The 18,535-nt window shown below is 42.5% G+C and overlaps 2 protein-coding genes across 6 annotated transcripts in view; both read right to left on the bottom strand.

Annotated features, from left to right (window-relative positions):
* Positions 1–865: 865 nt before the first annotated feature.
* Positions 866–13,451, bottom strand: C2H5orf15 (chromosome 2 C5orf15 homolog). Its single transcript, XM_003123938.6, has 3 exons — positions 13,274–13,451; positions 4,411–4,937; positions 866–2,256 (listed from the first exon to the last, which is right to left on the bottom strand). The coding sequence occupies exons 1-3, from the start codon at positions 13,410–13,412 to the stop codon at positions 2,125–2,127; spliced, it is 798 nt and encodes a 265-aa protein (XP_003123986.2). The 5' UTR covers positions 13,413–13,451; the 3' UTR covers positions 866–2,124.
* Positions 13,452–16,509: 3,058 nt separating this feature from the next.
* VDAC1 (voltage dependent anion channel 1) overlaps positions 16,510–18,535 on the bottom strand; it is a 31,999-nt gene continuing 29,973 nt past the window's right edge. For 4 of the 5 annotated variants that reach the window (XM_005652949.4, XM_005652948.4, XM_021080765.2 and 1 more), the window contains exons 8-9: positions 18,069–18,126; positions 16,510–17,463 (exon numbers count right to left, since the gene is read on the bottom strand). In XM_005652949.4, coding sequence (XP_005653006.1) covers positions 17,372–17,463; positions 18,069–18,126 — 150 coding nt within the window. In that variant the 3' untranslated portion in view covers positions 16,510–17,371. 5 annotated transcript variants of the gene reach the window in all.

Genomic DNA, 18,535 nt, shown 5'->3' on the forward strand with positions numbered 1-18,535 from the left:
GGCTCCTGGTCTCTGCAGCCACTGACACGGGGAGAGGGGAGCAGACACCACCACAGGTGAATAAGATACACTGGTGCTACGAGACTCAAGTGTGTGTCTTATTTGTACTCTTCAATCCTTTTTGTGCTTCCTTTGGCTCATGCAACCCAACAAGCCAATTTCAATATAGAAATATTGACAATATTATATCTGAACCAAAAATGAGAGGCCATCTAAACATTCTAGAGGCAACAAGCCAAATGAAATATGTAGATATTACATGTTTTTTAAAGAGTATTGATATAGAAAATGTTCATATTTGATAAAAAGCTAGATTCAAAACTCTAGGTGAGATCAAATTCACTTAAAAATTAACATACATATATATGTCTGAATTATATGCATATTTACAGACCAGCAGCCTGGGTGCCTCTGAAAGATGCTGACAATTTTAATCGGTGTACAATCTGAGGCTCCAAAATTCAGAGACTATTTGACTGCACCACTGGGACATGGGTAGCAAAGACTTTGGCATCAGGAAGCAGCCAAGAACCCCAATCCACTGAGGGGGCTGATCCTCCAGGATGGCGGAGCCTTCAACAGGGACACACGGAAGCCAGGATGCTAGAAACACACATGGATTTAGCTGCTTTACTTTTCACAGCAATCCCAGAGTTTCCAATAAACTTCAGTATGTAGCAGTAAACTGGACCTAAAGTAGGATTTAGAAGTGTACATGAAATTCATAAAAGCAAAGACCTACGGCTAAAAGGAACAAAACAAGCGAATCATCTTAGCTTCCTCCCAGACGTGGCATTACCCATCTATCAGTACCCAAATGAAGGGCCCTATGCCACCACTGAAATGAAACACACTTACAAACTCATGGACTTATACCTTTGCCATTTATTTTTAAAATCTTATTCAAAATATGAAATAAACAATTCCAGATATGAAAAAAATTACTGCAATAAAACAGTTCAGGTGTATTTCCATTGTGCTTCCCTTCCTTACTGTAACAGTGAATTGTCCACTCGAGAGAAATGACAGATTGTCCTGCCTCTTCCATCTCTACACGAAGCACATGCCCACTGGCTCACCAGCCTTTGTGAGCGGCGTTTAACATGTATGAGGGTTATGTTTTTTAAAAAGTTGTGGTGACACTTGTAAGTCACCCATGGTTCAAATCACATATTTACATACTGATCAATTTCTTATGCTAGAAAGACAGGCTAAAATTAAATACAGTAAATAATTTCCAGTCGTAATTAAAAAAAAAAAGAAGAAAACAAAACCAATACAAGAGGAGAACGAGTCAGTGCACACATATATCCTTTAGGTATACAAACAACTTCGTTCGGGCATAGTTTTAATTTGAAAGTGACAATGGCTCCTAAAATTTATTCAAACTTGGAGGAACCCGTGCTACAATCAATTGCTAACTAAAAGCAATTGTGAGCATTTAATATTTTACCACGATTTCTAACCCTCAATTTAGCTCAGTAATTCAACCCAAAAAATGTTTTCCATATAACATTTTATTTACGTCCATTGCAAACTGCAGTCTCTAGCGCCAGATTTTCTAGACACATTTATTAATGGGTTGCCTGAAACTGTGGCCAGAATGAGCAATAATAAATTACCTATAAATTATCCAAAAATATCTAAAGTAACCTTCCTGGAAGAAAAAAATGTTACTTATATGCAAAGCATTTTGACATACATCCTTGTAAATTACAGTTTGGGAGCACAAAGAAATGTGTGCTTAAGAAACAGCATCTGGGTGGCAGAAAGAGAATTTGAGCCAGCAATCAGATATGTTAGAACTTACAAGTCTAGGATCTTTAAAAGGAGCATACCAACACTTCCAGAAGAAGTACAGTAAAGAAATCTAAAACAATAAAAACGAACAGGTAACGCTTAGCTCCACGTTTTGGACACCTGATTGAGTTCACCTCTAAAAATGTAGATAAAAAATTATAGACTCCTTGTTTGTGATACTTCATTACCAAAGCACCGAGGCAAAATAAAGAGAGGCCCACCTCTCACTTAAGTACTAACTGCCAATGGCAAACATCTGCACAATATCATATAAAAAGTCAAGCAAATAAAATTACATAATAAGCAAACTCAAATCACAGTGCTTTAAAATATATAATCATTGGTAATCTTCAGAGAAGGCATTGCCTCATTCACATTCTGGTCTAGACGATGATATTCCACTGTTTTAGAACAAAGACCATCACGCCATTTCCTGCTTTGAACCAGAAGGAAAATCTGGAATAAAACAAAATAAATGAGATTTGCAAAAGAGAAGATATGCGAAGAGTTTTTACAAGTGAAATCTCTCTCTCCTAGGTTCCCAAATACAGAAGTAAAACATCATATACATGTAACAAGTTGGTTATTACATATGCATATGGTGCAGCACAGTCCCGCAGTCCATTGTTAATAACAGTGACTGTCCCAATCGTGTTCCCGTTTTGTCATCATTTCCTGACAGGGGATCACAGCAGTGAAGACGATAGTCTGAGCGATCAGTGGTATTCTGATTACTGGTTCTTCAGTACTTCTGTTTCGGAACTTACTCATTTCTGTTTGTTCTCTCAGCTCTTAATGGCAATAATGACAGGGTCTACCTAACTCTTTGGATTGGAACAGAGATTATTATTAACCTCAGTATATACTTTTATTGCCTTTATGTTGTTGCATTAGAATAAAAACTTTGAAGAGTTCCAAAAAAAAAAAAAAAAAAGTAAAACATCAACAACAAGAGGGCTATTTTGTTTTCCATCCTGTAAACAAGCGCAGATGGTGCTTTTTAAATTTCAATGTACAGGAGAGTGCTTGCAAAAGACTTAATTCCTGGCCTCTATCTTCAGAGATGAGTGAGGAGATTGCAGTGGAGCCCAAGAACCCACCTGTTTAACAAGTCCCTTAGGTGTTTATAATAGAGATGGTCCAACACTAAACCCTGGAATAGAATATCACTGCAATTCAAAGTGTTGTACACCTACAAATATTTACAGAGCTAGCGGTAGACTGTGAAACCATAAATAACCAAAAGGGTTTGTCTGCTTGGTTTTTAATTCAAAACCACAAACAAGATACTGGAATCACTGCCTCGGAAACCTGGAAGGCACTGTGAAATCATCTCGTCCAGTGCTATCATTTCCCCGGGGAGAAAACCAAGGTCCCAGAGGGGAAGATGGCTTGCCAGGAATGGCAAAGAACAATAAAGCCAGGAACTGAGACTCCCTGGCCAGTAAGTATTAAACAGGACCTCGTGTCTGATCTCCCTTCAACCGTTTAAAAAGCTTAACTGCCCAGGACCCAGATGCACCCTCACGCTAATTGCCATCCAGTCCTAGTCAAGCCTCCTCTGCCTCATATAATCCAACAAACCAATTCCAGTACAGAAACGTTCACAGTATTATCTCTGAACCAACCTGGAAGCCATCTAAATACTCAAAAGGAAAATAGCTGAATACATCATGTGCCTAGTAAATCACGTTTTTAAAGAATATAAATGATATGAAAAATGCTCATGATTTAAGTAAAAGGCAAGATACACAACTCTAAATAAAATCAAATTCATTTAAAAATTACCGTAACACATATATGTCTGACTAATACGAACATTTACAGACCAGAAAGACACCAAAATGTTAATAATGCTCAGCTTTGAGTAGCAGCTTCCATTCTCTTTTCTATACTTTTTTGCATTTTCTGAATCCCTCAAAAAGATAATGTAATTCTCTTAACGACCAGAAAAAAAATTATCAAGATATCATTCAGTTCAATGTTTAATAAATTTGAAGGACTAAATTAATAATCTTTCTCCACAAGTACTCCCACTGAAGGAGCAATGCTAAATTGAGATAAAAAAGCTTTATTTTTTTAAAATCATTGGGCTTTGATTTTACTCAATAAAAATGACTTGGCTTCTTTTTTCAGAAACACATGTAGTAAAGCATTCTGTCTGTCATTTGTTAAAATACATCACAGATTTATATACTGATGAGACATCTCGATATTTGATCATCAACTGAAACCTGACTAAAAAAGAAAAAACTCTGGATCAGCAAAAGCATTAATAAGAAATACGATTGGGAGTTTCCACCATGGCTCAGCAGTTAACGAATCTGATTAGCATCCATGAGGACACAAATTCGATCCCCGGCCTCGCTTAGTGGGTTAGGGATCCGGCATTGCCATGAGCCGTGGTGTAGCTTGCAGAGGCGGCTCAGATCCTGCATTGCTGTGGCTGTGACACAGGCTGGCAGCTACAGCTGCGATTCGACCCCAGCCTGGGAACCTCCATGTGCCATGGGTGCAGCCCTAAGAAAAAGACAAAAAAAAGAAAGAAAGAAAGAAATATGACTGAGATAATAGGAGACAACTAGAGGGGCTGAAAAACCCCAAACTTACCTTCCTTTTGTTGTGATATGTAACATAAATAACAGCAATACAAAAGGCAAAAATAATAAGATGGAAAAAGAAATGGCTATCTTCCTCTTCTACATTGGAGGGCGGGGTCTTGAAAGAGCGCACTGACTGTTCAATCTCCATGTAGCTCCTGTTTTCTTCCAAGGCCTCGTTGGACTCCTCGTCCCTGGGACTGGCGGTCCAGTCGTAGTCCGGTTCTCCGTAATCGCCGTTGTCCAGCGTGTCTCTGGCAGTGGGCGGAGAACTGTTCAGGGTCAGGAGATCCTCCTCCTCTATGCTGGGGTCCTCGTTGTTGTCGGCTTCCTCTTGGGACAGAGAAGTCGCAGGCGAGGAATAAGGGGACACGGACGCCACTCTGCTTTTCTCTGTGCGAGTCGCGGGAGCGAGGGTGGTACTGACTTGGGAAAGAGAAGGTTCGGTTTGGTTTTCAGACGTTAAAGCTTTCCTATCTGGAGTAGAAACATTCGGCCGGAGTGTAGGCTGGCTCAACGCGTGAGTCTGTGATAAAGCTGAAATAAGCAAGTGAAGAACAATAAACGCAAAGCTCCAAATTTATCCCCCCCCCCCCCCCGAGCTAGAAGCACACAGCCCTCAATTCTTCACTAGGCCAGGCTCAGCGTCCCGTCTTTCCATTCGGGGGACAGGGTGGTGTGGGTGCTCAGGTCCAACGTCTGTGAAAGGAAAACAGGGGCCACAAGCTCTGTGTGGACGCTGCCGCTGTGGCCCCGAGTCAGAGCCCTCTCTCATCGCTTCTTTTTCTTATGCTGGCAGCCGCTGTAATGCAACTGGGCTCTTGTGCTGCTGAAGTTCTTACTACCTGATGAATATTTCGGGTGTTATTTCAGTTTGATTTTTTTCATTATACTTCATTTTACATTCAGGACCCAAAAGTCAGAGGTACCTGTAATACTGTGAGCAATTACACTGTTATTCTCCTAGTCCAGTCACCCTTCTGCTCCCTTGGGAGAGCATTCAAATTTTCCTCTGTCCTTAAACTTCTAACACCTTCTCCGCTGCTGTCCTCATTTTCAAGTGCGAGCACCACTTCCGAACTTCTCAGGGAAAAAGGAAACCATCGGAAGGAAACCATGACCTCCCACAACTGTAAGCTCACAAATCCAGCGGCCTGCCTGGCATCTCCTCTCACGTGTCTGTCATTCAAATTAACAGGTGCAACATAAAGTCTGCCTCTGGCTTCGAGGAACATGGAGTAGATGTGTTTCTCCCTATTCTTCCCACTAAAGACAACTAAAAAGCCTGCATATTACACATAAAATAACATAAGGCAGAGTAGTTACGGACCTCAAGACCTGAGAAACAACCCAGTAGTAATGTCCCTGCTTTTCTTTTTACCTTACGTATTCCAGACTTGGAGTTGAAGGGGCCAGCAACCTGGAAACACCCAGGGGTATGGACAAAAAGAGTCCCCCAAATGCCTGCTCTTTCTTGCCATAAGATCGGGAGAGAGGCAGCCTAACAAGAAAGAAAATGACAACAGGAGTTCCCGTCGTGGCTCAGTGGTTAACGAATCCAACTAAGAACCATGAGGTTGCAGGTTCGATCCCTGGCCTTGCTCAGTGGGTCAAGGATCCAGCGTTGCCATGAGCTGTGTTGTTGGTTGCAGACACGGCTCAGATCCCACGTTGCTGTGGCTCTGGCGTAGGCCGGCAGCTACAGCTCCGAATCGACCCATAACCTGGGAACCTCCATATGCAGAGGGAGTGACCCTAGAAAAGGCAAAAAGACAAAAAAAAGAAAAGAAAAGAAAATGACAACAACTATCTAAGCAAACACCGCAAAAAAACAACTCTGGCTCCACTCACACTTATACCAGCAAAGGCTGAATGGGGAGCCTAGACGTCCCCCCTCACTGAGCTGCAGCAAGCTGCCCCCTCTCCTCCACAACAGCGCACAGTCAAGACTTTAACCACAACCCAGCAACAGCAAGGCCACCCCCAGCATTATGTCAGGGCAGGCCGTGAGGGTAGCCCAAACTTTCAGCCTTGCCCAGAACTAACAGGATCACCACCACCCTTTGGGTGTCAACAGCGATCAAGGGGAGACCCTAGGTTTCTATCTCTACCTGCCAGTAATGCGCCCCGACCACCACCTCTCCTGCCAGAGCAATGCCATAAAAAGGCAAAGGAAGGTGAAAGTTTAAATAAGACCAGAGTCTCACAAACACGACTTAAAACTTAAAAACACAAACTATCACAACCTAACCCATTTGAAATACATAATCTGCATAGCCCTTTAACTATTATGGAAACTGAATTCATAACTTTAAAACTCCCGAAAAATCAATCTCCAGCCCAGATGGTTTCCCTGGAAAATGCTACCAAATGTTTAATAAAGAATTTAAACCAATTCTACACCATCTCTTGCAGAGAGCTGAGGAGAGAGAACACGTCACAACCCATTTATGAAGCTAATATTATCATCCTGATACCACAACCAGAGACTACAGAAAAAGAAAACTACAGACTGATCTTTCACGAACCACAGATGCAAAAATCCTTAACAAAATATGAGCAAATAGAAATCAATAATATATAAAAAGGCTGCTACTCCATGATCAGTAAGGTTTACTCCAGGGATGCACAATGGTCAATATTCAAAAGTCAATCATTACATCAGTCAACATAATTCACTATATTAACAAGCTAAATGAACCTCGCGGCCTACGTCTCACACCTTTCATAAAAATTAACTAAAAATGGATCACAAGTTTAAATGTAAAGTGTAAAACTACCCAGATTTTAGAAAAAGGACAAAATCTTCAGAATCTAGGACTAGGCAACAACTTCTTAGACCTGATACCAAAAACACAATACATAAGAGGAAAACTCACCAAGTGGATTCCATCCAAATTTAAAAATTTTTGTTGTGTGCAAGACCTTCTTGTGAGGATGAAAACACAAGCTACAAAGTGAGAGAATTACTGGTAAGCCTCAAACCCAACAAAGTATCTAGAATACATAAAGAAATCTGACGACTCAAAAGTGAAAAAGCAAACAATCCTCTTTGAACATGGGCAAAACACATAAAAAGACATTTCACCAAAAAATATACAGAGGGCAAATAAGCATATGTAAACTATTGGGGAAAGGCACATTAAAACCTCAATGAAGTATCACCGCACAACTATCAGAATGGCAAAATTTTTTAAAATGACAATACCAAAGGTTGGCAAGGATGCAGAGAAACAAGATCACGCATATGCTGCGGGTGGTAATGTAAAACAGGGCAACCATTCCAGAAGACAGCTTGGCAGTTTCATAAAAAACTAAATGTGCAACTACCATATGACCCAGCAATTACAATCTTGGGCATCTATCCCAGAGAAATGAAAACTTATGTTCACACAAAAATCTGTACATAAATGTTTATAAGAGCCTCATTCATAACAGCCAAAAACTGGAAACCACCCAGATGTCCTTCAAGAGATGAACAGTCAGACAAAGTGTAGTACATCCATACCAGGGAATATTACTCAGCCATGAAAAGGAACACACTACTGACACATGAAATAACTTGGATGAATCTCCTGAGAATTATGCTAAGTGAAAAAAGCCAATCCCAAAAAGTTACATACTGTATGATCCCATTTATATCACATCACAAATGACAAAAATCAGAGAAATAAACGATAGTGGTTGCCAGGATTTCAGGAGGAGGTAGGAAGAGGAAAGAAATGAGCATGGCTATAAAAGCACAACAGGAAAGGCCCTTATGGTAACAGAAATGCTTGGTATCTGGACTGTATTGATGCAGTATCCTGGCTGTGATATTGTACTACTGTTTTGCAGGATGCTACCATCAGGAAAAACTAGGTAAAGAGTACACAGAATTTCTGTAATTTTATTTTTGCACCTGCAAGTGAATCTACAATTATTTCAGAATGAAAAAAAGTTTCAAGAAATACATTTTTACTTCCCACTCCAAAAAGAAAAAACAAAAACAAAACGAAACAAAACTTATTCCACCTAGATTCTCCCTCTCAGCTCAAGGCAACTTCATTTTTCTGTTATGTAAGCCAAGAGCCTTGGCGTCATTATTTTAACACCCACATCCCATCTGTTACCCGACCTTCAAAATACGTGCAGAATTTGGAGAGTTTTCACCTTTTCCCTTGCCACTGCCTAGTCCAAGCTACCATCATCTCGCCTGGATTGTTACAGTAGCTTTCTGAATGATCCGCCTGCTCCTAGCCTGGCCTCTAGCGCACGCTCTCAACCTAACAGCCAGAGTCATCCCATAAAGACTTAAGTTAGATGAAGTTACCCCTCTGCTTAAAACCTCCCAGTGGCGCTCCACCTGCCTCCAAAGGGAAATTCAAAGTCTTTATAAAAGCCTCGAAGATAGATCCTCTATGGTCTGGTTCCCATCATCTCGATGCTCTTACTAACCTTCCCAGCTACTCTATCCCCACTGCCTACTTAACAGACAGCAGGCCTTCAGTAAATATTTACTGAATAGGCTCTTCACCCAACGCATCACCACAAATACTACGCTGCTTCCCAAGCAGCATCTCTGCACCTACCACTCCCCGTGAAAAGCCTTTCTCATAGTTCCAAGGGGGTCAAACCCCACTCACTCTTCTGAGGACACCTCCACGTCACCATATTCGTTGCTGGAGCTCCAATACCTAGCACCAAGCAGGAGTAGAATTGATAAACACTGTTCAAGGAGTAAAAGTAGGGAAGGTATATAAAGAAAACAAACTAAGAATTCCTCAGAAACATTTGATGCAAGTGAGATCAACCTCCTAGACCGCCATTCCTTCAAATTAGAGAAGTTGATCCAGTCAGATATGAAGAGTATTCGGAACAAAGAGATAACTCCGACTTTATGGATTTGAGCACACACACACACACACACAAAGCCTTACAGACTTCTAAATGTATGTTCAAATTTCTACCCTTTCCTATTTGATATGACCTCTCTAGTTAAAACTTTACATCTTAAAAATATTTTAATTTTAGTTTAAACTGCCTTAAAATAAACTATATCAACTTTTCTCAAACAAGAATGAAGTTCCCATCATGGCTCAGCAGAAATAAAACTGACTAGTATCCCTGAGGATGCAGGTTCGATTCCTGGCCTAGCTCAGTGGGTTAAGGATCCTGCGTTACAGTGAGCTGTGGTGTAGGTCACAGATGTGGCTTGGATCTGGCGTTGCTGTGGCTGTGGTATGAGCCAGTAGCTGCAGCTCTGATTTGACCCCTAGCCTGAGAACCTCCATATGCCATGGGTGCAGACTGATAATAAAAAAAAAAAAAAAAAAAAAAAAAAGAATACAGAGGACCCTAAGAATTCATTCACACACTCGACTGGGAAACACTGCCTTAAAAATCAAATATATTACACATTAAATAAATTTGGGTGACATCTTGGGAGGAATACGATGGCAAATGTAGAAAGTAGGCACTTTTGAAAAGGTATGGCAAGACTTGGTTATACCGTGAGCATCTAGTGATCCAAAATACCGCTTACATTAACTTTCCTAAGCTTTTTATCAAAGCAAAAACATAAAACTTACAAAGTCTTACAGACTGCCAAGAATACACCCAAGTACCAAGATTTTAAGAAACAATATAGAACAAGTTTAAATAAATCTGATACGGTAACTTTCTAACTTTCTACACTTAACTGAATAGGAACTTAAAACATTCTAGCTAGATTTTAATTTAATTACAAGAGCAATTACTTTGAAATCACTCTTCCATAAGGCACGCTTAGAAAGAACACTTATCTTACCCAAAGCTTTGCTACCCTGAACTGTAATGGAGCTGCTTCCCTATTAAAAGCAAATATATTAGTTTTCGTGTTAAGCTATTTTCAATAGGGGATAATCTGAATTTAAAATTGATATATACAAAAATTTAATAAAGAAAAAATATTCCCTGCAATGTCACTGTGTAGTTGGAGCAATATTTATGGGGCCCTAACAAGTAAAAACAGACAAGAGGACACCTGAAGACTCCACACTCCCCTCGCTTACCACCCATCACACGATTCTCCACCGTCTCCTGTGAAAAGCAGTTGTTTCTAAAACTATAGTTACCAGCTATATATACCCCAAACCATATTTCTTTTTTTTTTTTTTTTTTTTTGTCTTTTTGCTATTTCTTGGGCCGCTACGCAGCATATGGACGTTCCCAGGCTATAGGGGTCGAATCGGAGCTGTAGCTGCCGGCCTACGCCAGAGCCACAGCAACGCGGGGTCTGAGCCGCGTCTGCAACCTACACCACAGCTCACGGCAACGCCGGATCGTTAACCCACTGAGCAAGGGCAGGGACCGAACCGCAACCTCATGGTTCCTAGTCGGATTCGTTAACCACTGCGCCACGACGGGAACTCCCCAAACCATATTTCTTAAGCATTACAGCAAGAAATATAAATGTTTAAATATCAGTTTTTTCTTAAATGACTAAATGACCAAAACTCCCATGTTACTTAGGTACCTTAGGAACAGGAATATCTGCAGCAACCAGAGAAATCCTCATTATATTTTACTAACGATGAAAGGACGTTGGGAAAATGTACCACAGTCCTTCCCCGCAGACTTACAAACACTGCCCGCAGGGTGGTCCGGGTGCCCGGCCCTCCGAGCTGCTGGGGGAACCGCAGTAAGTAGTCCCAGCACTGGAGCGGAGGAAGGCACGGCAGGACAGCGCCTGTTGGCCCGTAAGTGAACACTGTCCCATTCACACTGCTTTTTTCATCTGAACTCAAAAAAGATTTAGGCAGAAAAGGCAGGATTGTGTCCTGACTTGAAATTTAAAAAGGAAGTACTAAACAAGATACCGTTTAATCATTATAAATTCTTACCAGTGGATGTGTTCCCTCTACACCTCAGGCCCTGGTTTACAAGTTTCCTCATTTCTCAATAAAGCCTTCAATATCTCAAGTCACACTGTAATACTGCGAGGACAAGGAATACTTAATCATGAAGCATTATTTACAACAGCCAAGATATGGAAACAAACAGCCCGTGGATAAAGAAACTGTGGGGTGTGTATACACACACACACACACACACACACACACACACATATATATATATACATATATATATATGATGGACTATCATTCAGACATAAAAAAGAATGGAATCTTGCCATTTGCAACAATATGAATGGCCCTTGAGGGCATTATGCTAAGTGAAACAAGTCAGAGAAAAGCAAATGCCCTATGGTTTCATTTACATGTGGAATCTAAAAAACAAACAAACAAATCAAAAAGCCAAACTCACAGATACAAAGAACAGAATGGTGGTTGAGGGGGCGCAGGGGCGGGGAGGGGGTGGGGGTAATGAGAATCAAAAGGAACAAATTTCCAGTTATAAAGTAAGTATGAGCATATGATGTACAGCATGGTGTCTACAGTTAACACCATCTACATACTTGAAAGCTGCTAAGAGTAAATCTTAAAAGTTATTATAAGAAACAAATATTTTGTTAACTGTGTGGTGGAGAGTAACTAGATTTACTGTGGTGATCTCAGTGCATACAAACATTGAATCATTATGCCGTAACCTGAAACTAATACATCAATTATACCTCAATAAAAAAAAATTTAAAAAGAAATACTGAAATCCTACGGATCCATTAAAAGGAAGCAGAGGTGTCTGGTTCACCAAGGACCCAGAGAAGGGGAACCATGTTTACAAAGAATTTCCTTGTCCCCGAACCCCCCTCCTCCTCCCAAGCCCCAGTATTCTGGCCCCAGTATTCAAGCACCACAAGCTCCCAGTCCTCAGAGATGCCCCAGTACTCAAAGACAGCTCTTTCCCCTTCACCTTTGCACTCCAAAATATTCCATCAGCTCAGCCCAGCACTGCCCCTACTCACTTCCGTCTTTACCACTGATCTCACCCATTCTGGGAAGCCCACACCTTCCCTTGGTCCTGCTAGATCCTGGGCACCCGCCCCTCTCTAGACCCCACACCTCCTAATCTCAGTCATCTCCTAAGCACCTGCCCTCCCTGTCCCCTCTTATAGACCCTCCTAACTCCCACTTCTGTAAAGGAAAAAAAAAAAAAAAAGTTGCCTGCCATTACAGTCTACAGGAATCAAGCCACCAACGACTGCAGGTGCCCACTGATAGTGCGCCAGAGGGGACTTCAAGATAGAGAAAAACAGGATGAAGTATTTTGTTTTGGATGTACAGGCCCCCAGATAGTTAAGAAGCCTATCTAAGAAAGAATTTCAGCAACCCCAGATTCTTGCGTCTTCCCGTACATAGAAAAGGACTAAAATCATGAACTCAGATATCTTTTCTCTGTGATTAGCACTCATCTTTTGATCTTCAACTACATGTTGTTGTTTTTTTTTTCCAGCAAAAAATTCATACATATTCTGGCTCCTCCCTTACCTCGTCCAATAATTTCTCAGAGCTATCTGAAAAGCTATCTTCCCGGCTACAGCCGTCAGTAAGACACGGAATACACTCAACTCACAGCTCCTCGAGTTGTGTGGCTTTTTAAAAATCAACACCTCCAAGGAATTTTGGAGACCGCATCACCGCCATTCTCTGTGGCAACCCTTTCGCCAAGACTTAGACAACACCACCACTCCTCCCTCCCCGCCCATCTACACACTCGCTCCCTGGGTCCCTGCAGCCCCACTCCTCAGGCCTCTTAGAGACCCCATCTCCGCAGACTCCTTCAGACAGCCTACCCTCCCTTCTCAGGGCCGTAGAGACCCTGACCCTCTACACATGATCGCCACCAGCTCCGAACACTCCGAAGCGCCGGTTCCCCGGCCGGGCCTGCCTCGCTGCAGGTACCCAGGCCCTCCCCATCTTCCTGCGCCCGCCCTGCCGCCGCGCCCCCTTTACCGCTGGATATGAGGACAGACGCAAGCAGGACCTCCAGGACCAGCGGCCGCGCCAGCCCCGTGGGAACCTGGATGCCTGGCTTGGGCGGCAGCTTCGCTTGTACAGCGCCTCTCATCCTGCTAGGGGCGGCGGCAGCCATAACGGTCTCGGCTGCGAGCCTGCGCGGTTGCTAGGCTCTACGTCATGACGTCAGACACTGCGTATACTATCTCGGCCCTAAGCATCTACGTCCCAGCGTGATGACGTCGCAGCGGGGAGCGCGGCTCTCTGAGCCGGAGTGAAGGAAGAGGCATGGTGGGAGTTGCACAACCGGCGGGCGCCCCAAACTTGGCCCGGAGTTTAGCTGTAATGTGTAAGGTGTGGAGAGGGTCAGAGCGAGCCTCCCCGCCCCCTCCCTCTCACGGCTACTATATAACTAATAACAGTGTTTTAAAACGTTTAGAAGGTATATCCACCTGTGTAACAGACCGATCTCCTAAGAGCAGTATCCTCCCTCCCCCTCCTAAAAGCAAACGAATGTTAAAATTGGGTGGTAGAGTTTTAGGTATTTGTTTTATTTTTTAACTTTGCCCACAAATCACTTATTACTTTAACAAACATTTAGCACCTCTCCATATTTCAGTATACCGCGCTGAACAAAATGAACCCCCGCCACCTTCGTGGAATTTATTTTCCTGTGCGAGAGACTACAGGATAAAATGTATACTCTGTACATGGTAAAGGTATTATGGAGGACAAACAGGAATATGGGCCAGGAAAGAGGGGTGCATTAAGCTCCAATTTTGTAGTTTTGTAACTTAAGACAAAACCCCCAGTATATGAAAATGCACATTTAGAAACTTCCAGGAAGTTCCCTCGGGGCACTAGCAACAATGCTTTGGTCTGTGTTTTCTGTGACTGTTTTCTTAGTAAATGTCTGTAGGCTTCAGATCGTAAAATTGCATTTGATTGATGTGCAGGAAAATCAGTATGGCATGAAGCAAGACATTTATTTCACCCGCGGCTTCACACTCTGGTCTCCCTGAGTCCTTCAGAAGATTGCCGCCTTCCCCCAGAGACAGTTGAGCTGCCTTTCGGAAGAGAGAAGGGCCTATGTTCTCCTGAATCTGGTTTCCCTTAACATTTATCTGGCCCCAGTGACCGCTCAGAAACACACAAACTCTGTGTTAGGAAAACTAAGAAGTCATTCATATGTTCATTTCTCAAAGCCCACCACAAGCCCAAATAGACTGAATGGTGCCCTTTTTGCAGAACTTCCAGGGTAGACAGAGTACAAAGTCCTCCCGAGTTCCCCTGGAGCATTCCCTCTGTGAGTACAGAAACCATCGTTTAATGAATAAGCCTCTTCAATTCCAGCTTCTACTTACTTATTGAGAGATGCAGACTTCAACAGGTCTTTTTTCTGTAATAAATGCACCTTAAATCTTTTCTTCCTTGACCAGTTTGTTCCTTTGTCCCCATACCAGATTGTTTCATTTCTCTGACTGGTGAGATGTCATGAACCCAAGGCATTTTGCATAATATTCCGAGATGCTGCACCCAACAGGCAGACGCTTAATATGTAAATGGGAGGAAAATAATCCCTCATACTCAGAGGGCCCTTTGTACTTTTCAAAATACCAGTACTGCACCTGGCATCTGACTGAAGGTACTCAACAACCTGTATTTGCCAAAAATCTCACACAAATTTAAGAGAGCTCACTTTGAAATAGCTGCAGGTCCTTATGAACCCCATGAAAACAGTATAACAAAATACTGGGGCCAGAAGATTTGGGGTGACCCATTATTCAAGATGCTAAAAGTAAATCTAATACCCTTTTGGAATTGTCACTTCCAAAACCCAGAGAAAGGAATTCTGCCTAAAAAGATGTATCATTAAATAGGAAAAAAATGTTGACATTTGATGAAGCTGGGTAATGTCTTTGTAGAATTGTTACAATGCTACTTGCTAAATGTTTGCAACACAAATTATTTTAAAATATGCATATGGTGGAATTCTGAAATCATCCCAATGATCCATGCCTTTCTATGACGCGGGCCCTTGAGGGTAGGAAGGACCTGTGAACAGGGTAGGGTACCACTCCTGTGATTAGGTTATGCTGTGGACAGCTGATTTAATGGGAGATTATCCTCTGTGGAATTGACCTAATCAGGTGAGCCCTCACAAGGCCTGAGGCAGTTAGAAGTTATGGCAGTGTAATGTATGTACATACAGCATGATGACTATAATTAATGATATTTACCATATATTTGAAAGTTGCTTAAAGAGTAGATCTTAAAGGAGTTCCCATCATGGCTCAGTGGTTAACGAATCCGACTAGAAACCACGAGGTTTTGGGTTCGATCCCTGGCCTTGCTCAGTGGGTTAAGGATCTGGCGTTGCCATGAGCTGTGGTATCGGTTGCAGACGCAGCTCAGATCCCTCGTTGCTGTGACTCTGGGGTAGAGCCGGCAGCTACAGCTCCGATTCGACCCCTAGCCTGGGAACCTCCATATGCCGCGGGAATGGCAAACACACTACACACACACACACACAAAGTAGATCTTAAGTTCTTAATACAGGAAAAGAAAAAATTCTGTGTGGTGACGGATGTGAACTGGACTTACCATGGTGATCATTTCATCATATATACAAATATCAAGTCATCATGTTGTCCATCTGGAACGAATACAATGTTATATGTTAAAGGTGTCTTCCTTTTAGGAAGAAAAAAAATTTTTTTAATTATAAAGGAGTTTTCTGGAGGAGATCTGAAGCGTGGGAGGGATCTGACAAGGAAGTTTGTCTGTTCCAGCCTTGAAGACAGAAGAGGAGGCCTCTATTTACTGAAAATGGCCCCTAGCGGATGGCTAGCAAGGAAAACGAAATCGCTATCTTACAACCAAAGGTAACTGAATTCTGTCACAACCGTGTGAGCCTGGAGCTCCCTCGGTGAAAGAGTAGGATCAGCGGTGTCGCTGCAGTGCCAGGACACAAGTTCGATCCCCAGCCCGGCACAGTGGGTTGAAGAATCGGGCGTTGCCGAGGCTGCGGTGCAGGTCTCAACTGCGGCTCGGATCTGATCCCTGGCCTGGAAACTCCATAGGCCACGGGGAGGCCAAAGTAAGAAAGAAAAAAAAGAATCTTAAAAATATCACATACACATACATCCGGCCACAGCAAGGGGCTAAAGAACAAGACCAAACAAATGCCCTGTTTATTGACACTTATATGAATAAAGACCACAAAAGAAGGATATGGTTTCAATATTTTATTCAAGTTTTATTTTAAGTGATGTTAATTACAGCATTTGAAGGGGAGGATCTAATTCCACACAAAATGGAAGATTCTAAAATGTACCCATTAAACTGCTAAAAAATAAACGGGTGCGAATACAACAGAAATCCAATTTAGATTCCGAGGGTGGTCACCATGTGATTAGTCACAGAGACTCTCCCCAGCCTGCAGCTGGAGAACTGAGAAGCTATTTCATACTCTGGTGCAAGGGCCAAAAACCACAACACGAGAGGGAATTAAGTCCTGAATGATTGGCGTCATCACATCCACCACCTCCACCCCAAAATGGCACAAAAGAAACAGCTACCATGCCCTGCAGACTACTTTTGGTGTAAAGGAGGTGATGGAAGGGGGTGAAAACAGGTCGTGAAGGTTTGCCTTTTTAAAAAAGTCCCTTTCAGATGCGTCTGTGCCTGCCATCCAACAGCGCGCCTCTCCTCCCGCAGGGTAGGAAACCAAGGGTCAGTTCTCGGGAAGTCACAATTTCATTCCTTTACTCAGTACGAATTTACAAAGTGCCTACAAAGCATCCGCTTCCACCTGCAGCCATCTCTAGGTCAAAAAGAAACCGGACATCTCGAGAGGGTCCAGCAAGCTCCCCCCAAGTCTGCAGCTGAAAGGACCTTTTTTTTTGGAATTGGGTTTCTTCTGTACCTCTGAAAGGGTAACATCCTAAAGCTGAATCATCTTGAACCTGGAAGTCTAACAGGATATTTAGCAATACTTGCATCCCCAGACGTACAACAGTAAAAGGTACACTAGATTCTGAAGGTAGCTATGCTGCAAAATAGTTTAAAATTAAACGATTGTACAGTATTCGTTTATGCTTGAAACTCCAGTCCTAGACCAAGCTTGTGGCCACCGGCGTTGACATTCTTGCCATCCAGCAGAGCGGACAGCGTCAGTTTGATACCTGCAGGGGGAAGACAGCGGGGACAGAAGAGGAGGAGAGACAGAGGAAAGAAAAGACAAGAAAGGTTAAATGATTATATATGGGAGTTCCCGTCGTGGCGCAGTGGTTAACGAATCCGACTAGGAACCATGAGGGTTCGGGTTCAATGCCTGGCCTTGCTCAGTGGTGTAGGTCGCAGACGTGGCTCGGATCCCACGTTGCTGTGGCTGTGGCTCTGGCGTAGGCCGGTGGCTACAGCTCCGATTAAACCCCTAGCCTGGGAACCTCCATATGCCGCAGGAACAGCCCCAGAAAAGGCAAAAAGACAAAAAAATAAAAAATAAAAACTTGGTGGAAATAACTAATCAAGCATTATGTATACAGTAGAAAAAAATAACCAAAAATGTAATGTATGTTAGCCTTGGCCTTTTTTGCTCCTTCTTACTACTTCTCCTGGTCTGCAAATGTTTTATTCTCTGCACTTCTTTATAAACATTCAACGACAAAATTTTATATACACTCACAATGCGCTAGACAGTCATTTTATAAGCATTAACATAAAGCAGCAAACCAGCACCCCATTTTTTTAAGGCAAAGAGTTAATTCCACACACCATCAACACATACCTGGCTTTAGGGTCTGAGTGTATCCTAAGCCTATCAGGCTGGAGTTGTTCACTTTAGCCTAGTCAAAGAAAAGACAAGAGAGTGAAAACGTTGAGTACTTCATGTTTCTGTCTCCAAAATGACGAAGAACTTCTAAAGCAAGCAACTCTGGACTCCAGAATCTACTTCCCTTTTTTTCACAACCACTTTGTTTACAGGATTCATTAAATTCAAAATGAAATAATCAAATTCGGGAATTAAGTCTCAGAAGGGTAACTCAAAAAGTCAACACAATTTTCAGTTAAAAGAAGTTATTGGAGTTCCCGTCGTGGCTCAGTGGAAATGAATCTGACTAGCATCCGTGGGGACACAGGTTTGATCCCTGGCCTGGCTCAGTAGGTTAAGGATCCGGCATTACCGTGAGCTGTGGTGTAGGTTGCAGACAGCTCGGATCCTGCATTGCTGTGGCTGTGGTGTAGGCCAGCAGC

The sequence above is a fragment of the Sus scrofa genome, chromosome 2, assembly GCF_054392235.1.
Source record: "Sus scrofa isolate SSC_HxYL_T2T_F1_AM1 chromosome 2, Sscrofa_HxYL_maternal_Yorkshire_Landrace_v2.0, whole genome shotgun sequence".
NCBI lineage: Eukaryota > Metazoa > Chordata > Mammalia > Artiodactyla > Suidae > Sus > Sus scrofa.

Excerpts from the sequence above, each read along its gene's own strand:
- C2H5orf15 (XM_003123938.6), bottom strand. The coding sequence starts at position 13,412 with ATGGCTGCCGCCGCCCCTAGCAGGATGAGAGGCGCTGTACAAGCGAAG. Across the intron at positions 4,938-13,273 it reads GTCTGTCCTCATATCCAGCG|CTTTATCACAGACTCACGCG; the intron begins GTAAAGGGGGCG and ends TGCTTATTTCAG. Across the intron at positions 2,257-4,410 it reads CATATCACAACAAAAGGAAG|ATTTTCCTTCTGGTTCAAAG; the intron begins GTAAGTTTGGGG and ends GTTTTATTCCAG.